Here is a 17,285-nt window from a genome sequence, read left to right as displayed (position 1 = left end):
TTGCGGAGGCTGTACGGGAACGTGCCGGTGTCATTTGTCCTGGCGGCCTCCCTTTTGCAGCTTTCTGTGTGCGTTGTTGTCCCAAAGGACGGCGTGCGGTGGGTACACGTCGCAGCCGTGGGCAGACGACGCCGGCTACCGTATGTGTGGTATGTATCTTCATATAACCCCCTTTCCTGTGCTTCCAGCAGAATGACCCAGGTCGGTTCACACCTTAGGCGGCAACGGGGATCTGGGCGGAAGCCTCCTCAAGGGCAGGCTCGGGATCGTCTTCGGGGTCCTTCGGAAGGTCGTCCTGCGCTCCTGTTAGTCTCGACAATTTCCCCACCTCCCGCGGTTGTCGCGTGATGCGGTATCCTACCTTGTCAAAGATGACGCGGATCATGAGGCTGCAGCTGGGGCACACGGCAATGTCCTCGTCGTCGCGCAGGTCGGCCAGCGCAATCTGGAACTTGTCGCCACACGGGCAGGGGTAGTGGTAGATTTGCATGTCCTCGTCAAAGGTCATGTCCTCGATTTCGATCTCGTCGTAGATGGAAATGTTGTCGTCGGCCATGGCGTCGGTGTTGTTTGGTCGCCTGGCAATTGCGGTTTGCAGGGGTTTGCGTGGTTGGACTTGGTAGAGTTGGTGATGGAGTCAACCAGTTGCTCTTTGCGCTGCGCTGTTGAGGGGAACCTTAAAAAAAAAGTCATCGGAGGTGTTTGCCCCGCGGTGTGGCTGACCTCTGTTTTCCAACGACACAGCCACAAAGAACAGCCACAAAATCATCTCCGCTGACATAAGCAAAGTTCCCTCCTCCCCAGGCACCAAATCACATGCAACCGGCATCCGATTCACATGGGAAGTTGGGGACGGGCCACAGCAGCATTTTCCGGGGTTCGCCAATCATAACGCCGGCTTTGCTGGAGCGGGCCCCTTCTGCACCAAAGGTGTCCACTGCAACTCCGGGGCCGAGGGACAGAGAAGCCACTGAAGGAAGCCAACCCCAGCCAGGTCCACTGCTGGACAAAGACGCGCGCAAAGGAAACACCCGAACCGAGTCGTGGGGGAACCTAACCTGGAAGTCTACCGGCTCCTGCTGCCACTGTCTGTAGGGTCGCTAGGTACCTTCAACGCTGCTACCGGCCAGCGCCTCGTCGTCCGAAGAGAGCCGTGTGACCAGCCATGCTCCTTCGGCCGCCATTGTCAACAACGTCCTCCTTTTTGCTGCTGACAGCGAACCCGTTTCTTTCGAATCTACACCTCCGAATTTCCTACCCACGATAACCCTGGACGACGGGCTCTTCAATCGACATCACCGCCGAATGCGCTGACCTCTCCAATTCCCCAGTCGCCGCCGGTGACGTAGCCGAGTAGCCGTTCGCCGTTTGCCGTCGCTCTCCCTCCACCAGTCCGCGACCAAAACACCCGATCCGAACCACGATAATCGCCTCTCCGGACCTCCCTCCCACGATCACAAACACCAGCTCCCCATCCCGGGGGCCCCCCTCGCCCAGCCATGGCCGCCCAATCCAAAGTCTCCCTCCTCCTGCCGTCCGGCGACCGCAGCGTCCGCAACATCATCGCCCAGCTCACCCAGCTCTACCTCTCCAACCGCACGCGCATCTCCCGCGCCGTCTGGATCACCCTCTTCGTCGCCCTCGCGAACCGCATCCGCCATGCCATCTCCGAACAGAAGGCCGCCTCCGTCCGCGACGCCGCCGCCCGCGAGTCCCGCGCCACCCTCGCCGCCCCCTCCGACGAGGACGTGACCAAGAAGCGCAGAAAGGTCGAGCTCAACCGCGAGTTCTTCCGCTCGCTGCTGCGCCTGCTCAAAATTGTCATACCCGGCTGGAGGAGCAAGGAGGCCCGCCTGCTCATCAGCCACTCCTTCTTCCTCGTCGTGAGGACGTTGATCAGTCTCAAGGTCGCGGCGATGGACGGTGCGATTGTCAAGAGTTTGGTCAAGGGTAACGGCCGGGAGTTCCTGATGCGCATCGTGTGGTGGATGCTGATTGCCATCCCGGCGACGTTTACAAACTCAATGGTATGCCATCAATTCTATGCCCGGCGATGGAGACAGTCTACTGACCAACGCAGTTGTCCTACCACCAAGCAGAGCTGTCGCTCAAGTACCGCACACGGTTAACGCAGCACATTCACGACAAGTACCTCTCCAAATTGACCTTTTACGGTATCTCCGCTCTCGACGACAGGATAAACAATCCCGACCAACTCATCGCGGTCGATGTCGCGAAGTTCTCCAACAGCTTGGCAGAGTTGTACAGTAATTTGGCGAAGCCTATCCTGGATATGGTACGAGACATCCACATCTTGTTATCGACTCTGATCCCCAGTACTGACTGACTTACAGACCATCTACACCCACTCCCTCTCCCGCAGCGTCGGTGGCGAAGGCGTTGTCTCAATGGCTCTCCTCGTCCAGCTCTCCGCCAACGTCATGCGCGCCCTCACGCCCCCCTTTGGCAAGTACGTCGCCGACGAAGCCCGTCTCGAGGGCGAGTTCCGCTTCCAGCACTCCCGCCTCATCGACCACTCCGAAGAAGTCGCCCTGTACCACGGCCACGAGGCCGAAAAGGACACTCTCGACAAGGGCTACTTCACCCTCATCAAGCACGTCAACTACATCCTGCGACGCCGCTTCTACCACGGCTTCATGGAGGACTTCGTCATCAAGTACTTCTGGGGTGCCCTCGGCCTGCTGCTCTGCTCCGTTCCGGTTTTCGTCAAGATGCCCGGCCACATCTCTATGAACATGGGTGACCGCACCGAGAGCTTCGTCACCAACCGTCGCATGCTGCTCTCCGCGTCAGACGCCTTTGGCCGTATTATGTTTTCCTACCGCGAGATCATGGAGTTGGCCGGCTACACTTCCCGCGTCGACTCCCTCCTCGAGGTTATGAACGACATCCGCGCCGGCCGCTTCGAGAAGAAACTCGTCTCGAGCTCCGGCACCGACGACAACGAGGCCATCCTCAAGGGCCGTGGCACCGTCGTCGAGAGCAAGGACATTGAGTTTATCAACGTGTAAGTTATCCAGCTCCTTTCCTCGATTCTCATCACTAACTCCTCTAGCCCAATCATCTCTCCCAACGGAGACGTCCTTGTCAGAGCCCTCTCCTTCTCCCTCAAGCAAGGCGACCATCTCCTCGTCTTCGGCCCCAATGGCTGCGGCAAGTCTTCCCTCTTCCGTATTCTCGGCGGCCTCTGGCCTGTCTACGGCGGCACCGTCTACAAGCCCCCTTTCTCCGACATCTTCTACATCCCCCAACGACCTTACCTGTCCCGCGGCTCCCTCCGCCAGCAGATCACCTACCCGGACTCCCTCCGCCAAATGCGCGCCAAGGGTGTCACCGACGCCGACCTCATGTCCATCCTCTCCATCCTCGGTCTCGAGCACCTTCCCGAGCTCTACGATTCGGGTTGGGACGCCGAGGCCGAGTGGCGCGACGTACTGTCTGGCGGCCTCCAACAGCGTGTCGCCATGGCCCGTCTTTTCTACCACCGCCCCCGCTACGCCATCCTCGACGAGTGTACCTCCTCCGTCACCCTCGAGACCGAGAAGGTCATGTACGACAATGCCAAGGCCCTCGGTATCACCCTCATGACCGTCAGCCATCGCCGCAGTCTGTGGAAGTACCACTCCCGCATCCTGCAGTTCGACGGACAGGGCAACTATGTCTTCACAAAGCTTGACGCCGACAGGCGGCTGAAGCTCGAGGACGAGAAAGAGGACCTCGAGGTGTTGTTGCGACAGGTGCCTGAGATTGAGAGGCGCATTGCCGAGCTGACGGCAGCGTAGACGCGTAGGATAGATATATACTTGAAGGCGATTGAGCACAATGTTGGAAATTAAATACGAGAGGCGGCATCACTGTCGGCGCGAACGGTGTCAGGTCGGGTCGGATGGGAATCAATTTTTGCTGGGGATTCATGTACCACCGGTTTTGCAATTTACGTACATATGAAGAATAAGATCTACCTCTACTACTACGCAGGGCACTTGCGCTCAATAAAATTGGCCGTTATGCCACTGGCGATGTTAACTAGAAGTTGCTTGTATTGCATGAAGATGACGATGCCGCCTTTTGTGCCGCGTCTTGAGGCATTGTATCATATTGGTGTAGAAGCCCGTGATAACGATCGGTCAGTCGACAATTTTTGTTACACAGTAGATAAATACATACCTGAATAAGACAGTTTTCAGGACACAACTTTGCAAGAAGCAACGACAATGATGACCGACGGTTGAGGTCCACGAATCTAAGCGCTACATAGCGAGATAATCGCAGGAATCATAGAACGTGGAGCAGTCTGACCATGAACAAGGGATAATTATAGATGACAGCAATGCATGGTAGACGAACAACAACGGCCAAGTGCCAAGAGTTGGCTGGAGGTAATCGAAGTCTAGCTATCGCCGTGTGTGGACTTGGTGCATCCTGCGGACACCGAGTCTATGTGTACTCAACAGGAGTTCTGCTGCCTATGCCAAGGAGAACCAGCTTCCGTCCAGTCTGGATATTTCTGTCACTGCACTTATGCACCAAAGAGCCCGCAGCCCTGAGATGAAATGAAGCAGCATTGTCTAGGGCACGTACACCTAGATGATATGTTCGAGCCCCGGTACCACGCGCGGATGAGAATAGGAGACCTACGCAAAGCTGATCACGTTTGGTCATGTTTTATTATAAGCGGATATGTGCAGCAGAACAGCGGTTTGCCTAGGTTAGTAGGAGAGATGGAACTTTTGCTGTACTACTATTCTCACGAGACCGCAGGAGCTCAAGCTGTTGCACAACCGCATGCAGAGTTGTCCAGGCTTGGACATGAGGGTCCGGGGATATGAGTCTTTCCGGCATTCCGGCCTAGGGCTTACTGTCGAGAGCTGAGGGCTGAGAGCTAAGACCTGGACTGACTACGCTGTAGCACTCCAGACACAACATCAGGTGGCCAAGGTAGCCAGTGAATGGCAATACATCAAGGTTTTACAGCATGGTATTCTTATGCATTGGAGTCTCGCTAAGGCCTATTTCAAGGTCTCGATTTAGGTCATGAATCTCTGAATGTAGACCTCTAGTCATGTGGCCAGCTCATTTGAGCACCATTCACGACAATAGGACAAGTTCCAAGAATGGATTCGAAAGAAACACAGTTGCACATGCCATGTTGATCCCGCGCTACGTCTTAACATCCGTAGGAATTAAAATTAGACTTGTTCCTGCCACCCTGACTACCAACGTTCTTCCGCTTCTATTACTGCGCTACCGTGGCGGAGCGGTTGACAGCTGCTCCGCCACACGCCAGCGCCGTTCATCTGGTCAGACGCGGTCAGCACTCTCTCTTCCAAAATTGCGTCTTGCGCGGCAAACGACCAATCACAGCGGTTGACGTTTTCTTCTGGGTGAGAACATGGCGTTGAGAAGGAATTAGTGCAAGTTGGGAACCCCCGGATTACTGGCCATCCGGCTGGGTGTTTCGGCGGTGCGACTATGTAAATGGCACTTTTCGGGGACTGCGGGTATCGGTGCTGCTGACAATTACAGGCTAATACACGCAAAGCTGGAGAAGCATGGCTGATTCCTCAAGTGTGTACCGGAAGGACGTGATGCGGTGGAAGAGGATCATTCCGTTGGGCTGTACAACAGACTTAGGATATTGGCGAAAATGACCATAGCAAAGCACAGGTGAGATGCTGCATATAAGTGAACAAGAAGTCCTCGAGATGAAGCTTCTCTGCTCTCATCATCACACAGCAAACACAACATCCAATCCAATATCCCAACTTTTCCTTTCATCTTTCCTATCTCATTTCCTTATTTCCTTGAGTCTCTATCAGAAACCTCAAACCAACCAAACCAGACCCACAAACATGTTCTCCATCAAGACCCTCACCACCATCCTCCTGGCCTCCGCCGCCGCCGTCTCCGCCGCGCCCACCACCACCACCGGCAGCACCAAAGCCACCCGCACCACCCACCTCACCGGCGTAACCCACTCCGTCGTCGCCGGCCTCGGCGGCCTCCGCTTCGACCCGGACAACGTCGTGGCGGAAATCGGCGACGTCGTCGAGTGGCACTTCCTCCCGCGCAACCACACCGTCGCGCAGTCCAGCTTCGGCAACCCGTGCCAGCCGCTCGCCGACGGCAGCGGCTTCTTCCCGGGCTTCGAGTTCTTCACGCCCGAGGGCCAGGCCGCGGACGTGTTCCAGATCGTCGTCGAGGACAAGAAGCCCATCTGGTACTACTGCGCGCAGCCCGCCATGACGCACTGCAACGCGGGCATGGTCGGCGTGGTGAACCAGAACTTTGACAACCAGGACTTCTCGCTGGCGAAGCACAGGGAGCTCGCGGCCAAGGCGACGCTGGTGATTCCGCCGGTTAAGCATGTTGGCAAGGTTATCCCTAACCCCAACCCCCTTGGCGGCTTCTAAGCGCTCAGGTGATGGGGCACTCCAAGAGAGGGGTTTTCATGCTTCGCGGTGGTGATATATGCATGGCGAGGGATAGGGTTGCATTGCATTTGGTGGTATTGCGTCTTGGTCTGTGGGATTCATGTCTTACTTTGCTCTTTTACTTTGGATCTTGTTTGGGTAGATGATCACTCACTTCTGGTATATAGTAAATCAACTGTTAGTTCGCAATTCTATGACCATGTGACGCAAAATTAAATGTCTTTCCTAATGTATTGCGTGAAAAATAGTCAAGCGCAACAACACAAAATACTCGCTTCCTACTGGCTGAGGCTCAGTGATCCTATATCAGGTGAGAAGACAGCCGTGACGAAGGGCACTTTTGCTGTCATCGAGTCTCTAGACAGCAGAATGGCCTCAGTATGCTGAGCTTCAGCTCTCTTCCTTTCTGACGTGAGCCTGAAACGTCTCAACCTCTTAGCGAACCGCTCATAATCTCCTACTTCGATGAGGTTAACGGCATCGATGTTCAGCTTATCCGGGGAAGCCTCGTCAAGCTCTTCGCCTGTCACAGCCCCAACACATTAGCCAATTGAGCAAATATTATAGCGCAACAAGTCTCGGCAGTGCAGGTTGTCTTGTGGACTTACTAGAGAATATGCCCGCCAGTGCGGCAAAAAAGCCATCTGTCACTGAGTTTATCGGTGTGCAAGCCAGTATCATCAAGGCGAAGGGGAGAGCCCAGGCATCCCCAAAGCACGCTTGGCCCATCGTGACGGCTCTACGCACTGCTGCTTGTTCGCTGGGTTGATAGGAACACGGCGGCCCTATCGCGGCGAACGAGGTTCGACGTATTTGGACCACCCGGCTCGCCAAGCTGCACCAATGCTTCTTGTCTTCAAAATATGGACAGAAATGGAACAGGCCCAGATCAACGAGCTTTTGCAAGGACGTTTGGCTACGTTTCCCTTCGACCGACAACAACCCTTGGGTAAGATATTCTCCGAAGTAGAAGGAGCATTTCTCTTTCTTGACCCTCATCTCGAAGAAGGCTTCATGTTCCTCCGTCCAGGTTTGCTCATCCCGAAAGAAATCCATAGCTACCGTGTCTTGGATGAAGGTGCCTTTAGGAAACTTGGACGTGTCAATCATGAGGATGAAGGTATTGGACAAGTCGTTGAAGTCTCTGGCCAGAGGGTGTTTAGTGTGTTTGTAGAGCCCCAGCTGGATTGCGAAAAGCAGTGAGCTGGTCCATGATACCAGGTTACTGCGGTGGCGGGTTTTCTTCCAATTAAGATGATTGTAGAGGTCAGAGGGTCCGAAGTTGTCAGGTCTCATAAGAAGGTTGTTCATGCCCCAGTTCCAAGTTGCCTGTGCGTGGGCTGACCATACCTCGTGCGTTGATGTAGCCCCCTGCGAGTTGGCATCGTAAACGCGGAACAGATAGCGGGGGATCCTATTGAAGGCATCTTCCAGTTTGCTTGCCTGGTGGTCTTGGCGGTGGTCGTGACCATTGAGATGGCGGAACTCGAACGGTGTCGGGTTGCCAGGGTAGACTTCCATGATTGCTAGCCTGCGACGTGTTCATCCGAGGCGGATGCTGATGCGAAGCCCCACTCCGTCACGAGAATACATGCAATAGATTTTTGGATGAGATTCGGCGACGAGAAAAAGGTTTAGCCGACATTTTATGGATTGGTCTCAGAATGCGTGCTTTTTGCAACTAATTCAGGTAAGAGCGAGGAGACGGCGTTTATCGGCGCTTTGCAGACCGAGCAGAAGAATGAACACATATTGGATCTATCAGATTTCGAAATCAAAAATCGTTAAGATTTAAGGTCTGTTAAGTCAGTGCAAGTAAAAGCGATTGTTGCCAGTTATGCCAAAAAGTAACAACTTAGTAGATGAAATCGTCTTCAAGGCAATTGAGCCTTGCTGTGAGATACATATCCAGCGCGAAGAGCTCTTTCTCATTCATTGTGCCCTCTTTACCCACCCCTACCACGTGGTCAGATGTCCTTTGTTTGTAATTTTCTATAATCTTGCTTTCGAAATAGTGGTTCTTCAGAAACTGCGACTGATCATGGAATCGTTTGACTTCGAAGGGTTGGCCATCCAGCATCCAGGAATCATCATGAATTGCGACTACAATATCTGTTACAGGTCAATAAGAAGTTTCTGATAAATACGCAACCGGAATTGAGAATACGACGACATATATGAAGGAACTTGTGATTGACATACCCGGATAAAATCTGAGAAACAGGTCCTTGGCGTCGTCCTCAAGACCAGAGAATCGTGAGACGGCCAGTAACATGACGGAAAATGCGGGGGCGAGAGTAGCACAGCAATTCACAGAAGAACTCAAGCAGCTTTCTGCAATTGCCAGGAACGTACGTACTTGGGCAGGCGACGCGTGTTCCCCTTTCGATTCCTCGACCAACTTTTTGATGCTCACGACCCGCTTCGCCAAGATGGACCAGTCTGCCACTCTCGCAAAGTAAGGACAAACGTCTGATCCGCGAAAGTTGGATTGTAGAAGCTGGTCGTGCCTAATCGTACCACAAGCTCCGGTGACGTTGATACAGCCTTGACTAAGGTATTCGCCAAAAGAGTAGCCATCCTCGCTAGTCCACAGCCTATATAGCTGTTTAATCGGAAAACTGCGATTTTCCAAACACGACAGAACCTCCAGGTCTCGGATGAAGGTGCCTTCCGGAAACCGAGAGGTATCAATCATCAGTATGCGAACCTGTGATGTGGAGTCGCTGACGCTTCCGTCTGCATCGCGGTAGTGTTTGTACAAGGCATACTGTATGGCGAACAATACAGAGCTTGTCCAAGAGACAAGGTTCGTTTTCGTATGGTGCGAGGACTTCCAACGTAGGTGGCGATTCAAATTGTCTGCAGCCTCTTTCGCGGGCTGGTCCAGGAGATTGCGGTGACAGCTTGGGCTGCCCGACTTCGCAAGCGGGGAAGAAACGTAGATCTCGGTGGTGCTGCCCAAAGAGTGGCCATCGTAAACACGGAAGAGATACCGCGTGGAGTTTTCAAATGAGCGCGTAACCTTTTTTTTTCCAAGTCTCGTGACCAGCCTCAGGAATGAACGTGAGGGCTTCCCCTATGGCAGGTCGCCATGGCGGCATGATGGCGTGAATAAGTTGATAGTCAAAAGTTTGAGGTGGAAGAGGATGGGCTGAGAGATGTAGAGTTGTTGATTTCCTACACACAGTAAAATAGTATGAGGGAGGGAAAGCCTGACGGTTCAAGGTACGACGCGGTTGGGTGTGCCTTATTTGCTCTCGAATCTGCGGAAGAAGAAATGTTGAAAAGGGTGGGAAAACTGGCGGGCGGCCCTTGTTTGTCGCTGCGTTCGGCGGGCGGGGAGAATGATGGCGAACACTATCGAAACAAAAATGCCGAAGTGATCAATGCTCCAGCCTGAAACTCACAAGATGTAGAAGGGGTTGTGCTTTGGATGAAAGCTGGAGGGAATTTGGGGCCAGAAACTTACAAGCCGCCTTTACATCGAAGTCATGTACGAAACGGCAAGGACGCGCATGCCGCAGGGTTATCCTTGGTCATCTGGGCTTTAATTACTCGCTCCCAGCAGTTCTAGCTCCAAGTCCAACGTCTCTCATCTGCATCGACGCCTAGGTGAGTAGTTAGATAGCTTACTGCCGATCTTCTATTCAATCAAGTAGCATCTCATTCATGTAAGAATTATTACTATTAGTATTATTCGCTCTCGACCACTACTTCACCCATACCGCTCTCTTCACTCACTAAATTTCGCAATCACAATTGAGGAATTATGGCCATAATCATAAGGCCAAATTAATATGATGAACTTCGCGCTATGGCATTACGGAGTGGCAATAGTCGGAATTTGGCTAGTATGCGCCTTCTCTCTCCTGCCACTTCGGCTGAGGCGCCGGTTCAATCTTTCCAAAGCTCGTAGCACTAACCATACCCACCTCCCACTTCAGTCCCTCAACCTTGGCGCCGTCCTTCTCATGGGCCCAAAGTGTGACGCCGAGGTGGTTGGATCCCTGATAGTTGAGAATACCTTCGGGAACAGGGAAGCGCGTCTGAGGACCAACATGATGCACGAACTTGCCAAACTGGTATCCGTTGACGAAGAGCTGGGCGCGGTAAGCGGTTGTGGTAGTGTTGGCAAAAGTTAGGGAGATCGGAATATCGTATCCAGTAGGAAGGTCAAGGTCAAAGGAAGCCGAGTAGTACGCAACGCCAGCCTTGGAAATGCCCTCAGTGGGACCCTTGCTGTCCTCCCAAGAGCTTGAAGGGGGCTCAGGCCAGTGGTATCCTTGACGCTCAACGAAAAGTCCACCCTCGTTGAGAGGACCACGCTCTCTGTCAGCATAGTCTTCGCCACCAAGATTGCCGGTGATCTTCCACTTGATGTCAGACTGCTCGTGGCCGGCGAGGTTGTAGTTGAGAATTCCGCGGGGGTTCTTCTGTTGCTCCTCATTGATGACCCAGTTGCCGTTCAAACCCATGTGATCAACAACAACGGTGAAGACGTAATCCTTGTCCTTGGTGAGTTTAGGCAATGTGAAGGTGCTGTTGTAGCCGCCAGTGACAGCATTGCCGGGCCAGGAGCCGACGAACTCGTCGTTCAGCCACACCGAAGCGCCATAGGCGTTTCCACCTTGAGTAGTGAGGTTGAAGACGCTCTCTTCGCCATTGGCAGTGAAGTGCCCTCGGTACAGCAACGAACCAGTATGGTACCCGTAGTCGCCACCGTACAGACTGACTGGAGTCTTGAGCGGGTTCGCCGTGTTGTAGGTTTCCTTCAAGTCGGCGTTGGTCCAAAGCTCGTCAGAGTAGTCGGATTTGATCTCTGGAAGCGAGTCAATGTACTTCCAACCCAGTTGGCTGATGCAAGGAAGCTTGATCTCGGGGACTTTGAAGTCAACGCTGGCAGTAACAACGCCTCGGTCGTTTTGCTTGAAGTCGAGTGCCTTGCCGTTGAAGTTCAAAGTCTTGAGAGAGGACGGGGCGCCGCCGATAACCTCGATGGGGGTGGTGGCGTTGACGTCTCCAAAGACACTGAGCGTGTCGCCGTCGACTGCAACAGACCGGACGAGGTAGCCGGCCTTCAGAATTACGTCTGAAGTGGCGTAGTTGCCCTCGGTAGGGGGAACCCAGAAATTGTAGGCCTCGTTGCGGGCTGAAAGTCAGTTAGTAAAGCTTACTCGGAGTGTGGGGCTTGAGGAGTCTCACTCAAGAGGTACACGTAAAGGTCCTTGTGGACACGAACAACCTTGCGCTCGTCGGAGACGGCCCAACCAAGAACAGTGTAGCCGTCCTTCTGCTCAATGGTCACATCCGAGCCCTCGATCACATCATCGTCGGTAACATCGCCCTGGTCACCCTCGACGGCCAATTCATGGTGCTCATCAGCGCCACCGTAGACAACCAAAATTGTCTTATCATCGTACTTCTTCCTGCACTGTCGTTAGACACGAAAGTTATGATGACCGTGGCAATTCTGCAACCTACCAGGTGAAGACCTCGGCAGACGAGTACACGAGATTCTTGTCCCCAACAGGGTAGTCGCTGACATGAATCTTGGAGTCTCTCCTGGTCAGGTAAAGACTGTCGCTGAGCTGAGGAATCTCGAGCTGGCCGTACTTGACGGTGTCGACCTTCAGCTTGTACGCCACCGTCTCAGGCGTGTCGTATTGAGTATGTCTGCAGCGTGTCAGGCCAAATTCACTGTCAGGTAGAACCCCTTGACAGACCTAGCAATATAGAACTTGGTCGTGTTGGTAGTCGCAGGCGTGACGGTAATGGCATCGTTATTCGTAAACTCGAGGGAGGAATTGAAACGGTCGGCCTCAAGATAGGCGGGGGAAACGTGGAAGAAGTTGGCTTGAAGTTTCGACTCGCTGTACTTCTCGCGAGTGAGGAGACGCTCCTCTGTGATCTGCGCGCCGTAGTCGTAAGAGGTGTAGCCATCGGAGTGGCCGAGGTTGCCCCAGTTGGTACCGCCCCAGGTCTACAACCAGTCAGCTCTGCAACTAAGGTGTTGAAGATACTAGAAAATAACGTACCATGTAGATGTTCATGATGGTGACTCCGACAGCATAGTTATTCTTGTAGAGAACTCGTTCGAACTCGTGGTTCAGCAGACCAGCGCATGATTCGAAACCGGCACCGCCCCAGGGCTGGAAACCACCGCCTTGGAACTGCTTACTGTTAGTGCTTGACCTTTGGTCGCAGAGAATAATCATGTCATACTTCGACAATAGTGTAAGGGCTATCAGGAGCAATCTTGTTGTTCGTCGCGAGCCAGTCTGTGGGCAGGCCGTTCTCAGGCCACACAGTTGGGTTCCAGCAGTCGAAGCCAAGGGGGTAGGCATCGTGACCGTAGATATCGACCTTGGCGGGAGTCGAGGTCGTGATAGCACCAAGCTGCCAGGCCTCGTTGTTGACGTACGGTACCACAACACCGGCTGTTTTGAACTGGTTCTCAACATAATTCCAGTAGTCGTAGTCCGGGAAGGGGTAAGGCTCAATTGCTGCGTTGTACTCGTTCTCCATCTGGAATAGGCTGACTGGGCCTCCGTTCGTGATCTGGGCACCGGCAATAATCTTGCCAATCGCGGCGGTGTAGCTGATATCGTCAGCTATCTAGGTCGACTCCTCTTTGTTAGTAGACTTACTTGTCGGTAGCCTTAAGGTAGGCCTCGTCGGCTGATCGAAGGACTCCTTGGACTCTTTGCAGCCATCCTGGAAAGCCACCTCCGGACACCTCGGCATTGATATATGGTCCCGGTCGCTATACTGGAGTTAGAAGAATATATCTCGAAGAGAAAGAGGACAATCTTACGGCGAACAGGTACAGACCAGCCTTCTGAGCGGCCTCGAAGAGAGGCTCCAAGGCGAAGATACCCTCAGCACGGACTTCACCTGGCTTTGCTTCCAGCAGTCCCCAGTTGACGTAGAACGAGATGGAGTTGTAGCCGGCCGCTTTAATCTTCTGGAGGATGTCGAACCAAAGGTGTGGAACTGGCATTCTTCACAAGGAATCAGTAACCGAGCTGGAACTCAATTGAAGAAGGAACTGTACCTAAAGGCATGGAACTCGGCGCTGAAGATCATCAGTCTCTCACCATTGATGAAAAGACTTTTGTCGTCCCATGTCACCTACACCAAAAGTCAGCCCCAGTTTGCCAATTGGGTAGTTTGAGGCTTCGGCAAGTGCCAATGGCACTCACTAGCCGTGGCTTAACTCACAACATCCTGCTGCCTCCCATTGAGGAGGTGCATGTCTCGCGCCACGGCCCTACCACTGACTCCATTGAGCCAGCCCAGGGCCAAAAGCGAAAGGATCTTGACACGTGAGAGCAACATTGTCAATCAATGCAGCAGTCTACACTGATCGCAGCTGGACACTGACGAGTGGGTGAAGGAGACACTGCACTTTTCACAAAGGAGCAGCTTTGTTTATTATTACACGGAAATGCGCACATCCGCCTTCTCCACGCGAAGATCGGAATGTCACCATCCCCAACCTTATCCTGATGTAGCGGCGGAGGCGGCGGAATTGGAAGCTCATTAGTGGCCGGCAGATGTCAGGGACAGCCCTTCTCACACTCACAACCAGTCGACTGAGCTGGTGCAGACGCAGCTGTTCGCCCACTTCCCCTCTTTTACTCCAACTCTGCAAGTCCAAAGTCCGCAGAGGGCGACGAACATGACATGGCATGCATGTCGTACATCATGGAATCATGGAGGACGGGAGCCGGGCTGGCACTGCGAACCAAGCAAGAAACAAACACATTCGGTATGCCCCGGAGCTTTCACCGCATCCCCCAACCACAACCCCTGTCTTCCCCCGCTCATTGCCCCGCGTTTGTCGGTTAGCCATTGCTTGGAGGGTGTTCGTCCCTTGTCTTTCAAGGCGGTTTTTACGCGATTGAGGCAAGGTGCTCCCTGCAGGGAGTCGCGCCACCTACAACGGCCCGCATGCCCGGGGCGTTCAGGAACACGTTGGAACTTCCGTCCATACAGAGCCCTGGAAGCAACTTAAGCAGAATAATCAAGACGGAAAAATTCCAGAGCTTCCCAACCTTGTGGTTTCACTGATTCCCAGGGGCGGATCTGTTTAAAAACGCTCTATTCGCGTATGTGGAATTTCCCCTCTGCTCGGGGAAGTTGCCAAGCATGGCCAACCGAAGGGCGGCTGGTCACATGCAGGTTGGATTCGGGCACGCATTGAAAGACCCCGAGCATGATGCTCCAGTGACATTACGTCAGGGACTCCGACACGCGCTCTTCCTTGGCGAGACAGTGGGCAAATCAGCGGACTCAATTGAGTGCAGGCCCTGAGAAGCACATGCGTTGCATTTTGGGTGCATTTGTTACTGACATTTCATTACGGCGTAGTCTGTGTGCGTGTACGTCCCGCAACCGCGCGAGACGATTTCTCTGGGTGCGAAATTCTGGCGTTCAAAGACATCAAACATTATATACATGAATCTTTCTGCAGTCGTTTATGCCTGCTTGAGTCCCAGCAACTCAGTCAACTTCAACATGCTGACCGTGACCTTGTTCGTCGTGCTGGGAGGCAGAACACCGGCGCCCATAATAAGCAAATAGTCGGGGTCCTCCTCCATGATGCGGAGGTTGCGGGTGTAGGCGCCGGCTTCAGGAGAGTCGTACGCAACCCAGGCGTTCGGGTCACCACCGCGACGGTTGATGAAGAGAGGCGCGCTGTTGCTGCTGACGACAATGGTGCCGTTGCAGCCACCGACAGGGGACCAGACAACGTTGGGGCTGTTGATGGGGAACACGCCGCCGTTGGTGCTGTTGATGTAGTAGTCGGGCGCGTCGGCGAACTTGCGAGGGTCCTTTGCGATGCGGTAGTAGATGGGGAACGAGTAGGGTTCGATGATGGGCGCGCCACCCCATTCGAACGTGTACATGTAGTCGCCGTTGCCGAGCTGGGTGACGAAGGGCATGCCGGGGCGGTCGGTGTAGGTCGGGTAGGAGACGTCCTTGACGACCTCGGACCAGTTCTTGAGGTCCTTGGTGGTCTGGTGGGAGATCTCCTGGCCGTGCTCGGCGGAGCGCTGGTCGGCGTAGTAGAGAATCAGGTCATCCTCGAAGATGCTGCGACAGATGTCAGTCATTGCGACAATATGGATGCCTCGTTGCCGTAGACTTACAGAATAAAGGGCTCCCAGACGGGGGTCTCCTCGTTGTTGGGGATGGCCCGGCCGCCAGCAGCGACGTGGGACAAGAACTCCCAAGTACGACCCTTGTCCGTGGACGCGTAGAGGTCGATTTGCGTCTGGCTCAGATCCGTAGGAATGCTGTTACCAGCAAGAAGAACAGTTCCGACGGGGTACCCGCCGAACTCTTCACGAAGCTCATATAGGAAGGGCTGGTAGCGCAGACCCCAGTTGTTGACCTCATCGTGAACTTGGCCAACCTCCTCCCATGTGACGCCACCATCGAGAGACTCGTAAATGGGGAACCAAACCAGAGGAGGCTCGGGGGAGTAGTTCTCCCAAGTGCCCAGCAGGCGGCCGTCCAACAGTTGGACAGTGCGGGGATACAGGACCCGGGGGTCTGTGTAGTTCTCAGGCGGCTGGAAAATGAGATTCCGCTCGAAGGTCTCGAGGGCAGAAGCGATGCCGCAGGTGAGGGCGCCGACGGTGGCGAAGAGGGCAGACCGGAGCATCATGGCTGCGACTCGACGATCTCTGCGGGAAGCGACGCGTCTGAGAAACGAGGTGCGGAAGGAGGGCAGATCGTTCCCCAGACCGATGCGATGGGACCTTTTATATGGGTGACATCAAGAGCATCACATACAGTACTGGACCCATGGCAACGGTACCAGAGACGCAGTTGCACCGGGGATCGTGACCGCAGACGAATACACGATGCGACATGGCCCGAGCTGTAAGCTGCCTCTCGGTAACCTCGGCTATGTGGCGAGATCCATAATCTTGTTGCTCCCCCAGACTGGAGAAGCCTGGAGACGGTCAATGATTGCTGCAAGGTATGGGCAGCTTAAATGAGGAGAAATTCTGGAGACGCCAGCGAGAAATTATGTTGGCGTTGCTAAGAAGCGCAAGTGACTGGGGTCATCGCTGCGAAGTCGCATCGTATGCGCTCCAAACAAACAGCTGTCAGTCCAGATGAAGATCAGAAAACGCGGCAAAACAACGCAAGTTATGCCGAGCCTGCAGGAAACAGATTGGAGTTGTGAGAGCCGGGCCAATGTTCTCTCGAGCTATGCCACGATGAGCTGCTCATTTCGGTGTACCCCAAGAGTTGAATGTGGGGTTTGTGCGGGGGAATGGAGTCAAGTACCGAAGAGCGGTGGCTGGACTGAGATGCGCACCAATCATATGTGGAAATGGTGAAAGTGGTGTGAGCTTGGCATCCCTGTCCTGGTGCAGCTTTGTCGAAGCTTGTCGCTGATGTCGTCGTCTTCGAAGTAGGACAAGGCGACTGATGACGTCCACCTCTGACTGAAGTCAGGCCATCCTCTTCAAGCTTCAAAACACTTGCGCCCAACGTACTAGATGGAGTTGGTGGATGGAATGATTCCAAGCAGAGGCTTCAATTATTAGGTATCTAAAATACAGATAAGCCACAAGGATGGGATGAGAATAGAACAAATGCGACTACATAGGATGACAGAAATATTATATACCTTAAGCCTATCAGACATGAATGGGGTAATAAGATAGAAGTAAGTTTGTTGTCCAAGGTACTATGAGTATCATAGTCCATTAATTGCATAAGTTACACTACCAGCTATGGAATGCCAGTCGTAGCTGTTGGGGCGGCGTTGAAGCTGACAGGTTAAATTATATCGGTTGGCAT

At 53.7% G+C, this 17,285-nt stretch overlaps 5 protein-coding genes across 5 annotated transcripts; 2 read left to right on the top strand and 3 right to left on the bottom strand.

The window, feature by feature from the left end:
• Positions 1-214: 214 nt before the first annotated feature.
• dph3 (Diphthamide biosynthesis protein 3) lies at positions 215-556 on the bottom strand (the record flags this gene model as incomplete). The annotated part of the gene is made up of 2 exons (XM_036635235.1): positions 215-295; positions 362-556. The coding sequence occupies 2 exons, from the start codon at positions 554-556 to the stop codon at positions 215-217; spliced, it is 276 nt and encodes a 91-aa protein (XP_036500773.1).
• Positions 557-1,499: 943 nt separating this feature from the next.
• On the top strand, positions 1,500-3,803 carry Abcd2 (ATP-binding cassette sub-family D member 2; the record flags this gene model as incomplete). Its single annotated transcript, XM_036635234.1, has 4 exons — positions 1,500-2,027; positions 2,081-2,296; positions 2,355-3,028; positions 3,077-3,803. The coding sequence occupies 4 exons, from the start codon at positions 1,500-1,502 to the stop codon at positions 3,801-3,803; spliced, it is 2,145 nt and encodes a 714-aa protein (XP_036500772.1).
• Positions 3,804-5,873: 2,070 nt separating this feature from the next.
• On the top strand, positions 5,874-6,434 carry CGCS363_v003384 (Extracellular serine-rich protein; the record flags this gene model as incomplete). Its single annotated transcript, XM_036635233.1, has 1 exon — positions 5,874-6,434. The coding sequence occupies one exon, from the start codon at positions 5,874-5,876 to the stop codon at positions 6,432-6,434; it is 561 nt and encodes a 186-aa protein (XP_036500771.1).
• A 3,872-nt stretch (positions 6,435-10,306) lies between these two features.
• lacA-1 (putative beta-galactosidase A) lies at positions 10,307-13,796 on the bottom strand (the record flags this gene model as incomplete). The annotated part of the gene is made up of 10 exons (XM_036635232.1): positions 10,307-11,607; positions 11,661-11,884; positions 11,940-12,131; positions 12,182-12,438; positions 12,494-12,628; positions 12,681-13,056; positions 13,106-13,221; positions 13,273-13,459; positions 13,513-13,589; positions 13,680-13,796. The coding sequence occupies 10 exons, from the start codon at positions 13,794-13,796 to the stop codon at positions 10,307-10,309; spliced, it is 2,982 nt and encodes a 993-aa protein (XP_036500778.1).
• A 1,142-nt stretch (positions 13,797-14,938) lies between these two features.
• CGCS363_v003382 (uncharacterized protein) lies at positions 14,939-16,134 on the bottom strand (the record flags this gene model as incomplete). Its single annotated transcript, XM_036635231.1, has 2 exons — positions 14,939-15,557; positions 15,614-16,134. The coding sequence occupies 2 exons, from the start codon at positions 16,132-16,134 to the stop codon at positions 14,939-14,941; spliced, it is 1,140 nt and encodes a 379-aa protein (XP_036500777.1).
• Positions 16,135-17,285: the final 1,151 nt, after the last annotated feature.

Source organism: Colletotrichum siamense (genome assembly GCF_013390195.1).
Source record: "Colletotrichum siamense strain Cg363 chromosome Unknown KSG_Cg363_contig02, whole genome shotgun sequence".
NCBI classification, from domain to species: domain Eukaryota; kingdom Fungi; phylum Ascomycota; class Sordariomycetes; order Glomerellales; family Glomerellaceae; genus Colletotrichum; species Colletotrichum siamense.
This window is presented reverse-complemented; position numbering and strand designations above follow the sequence as displayed.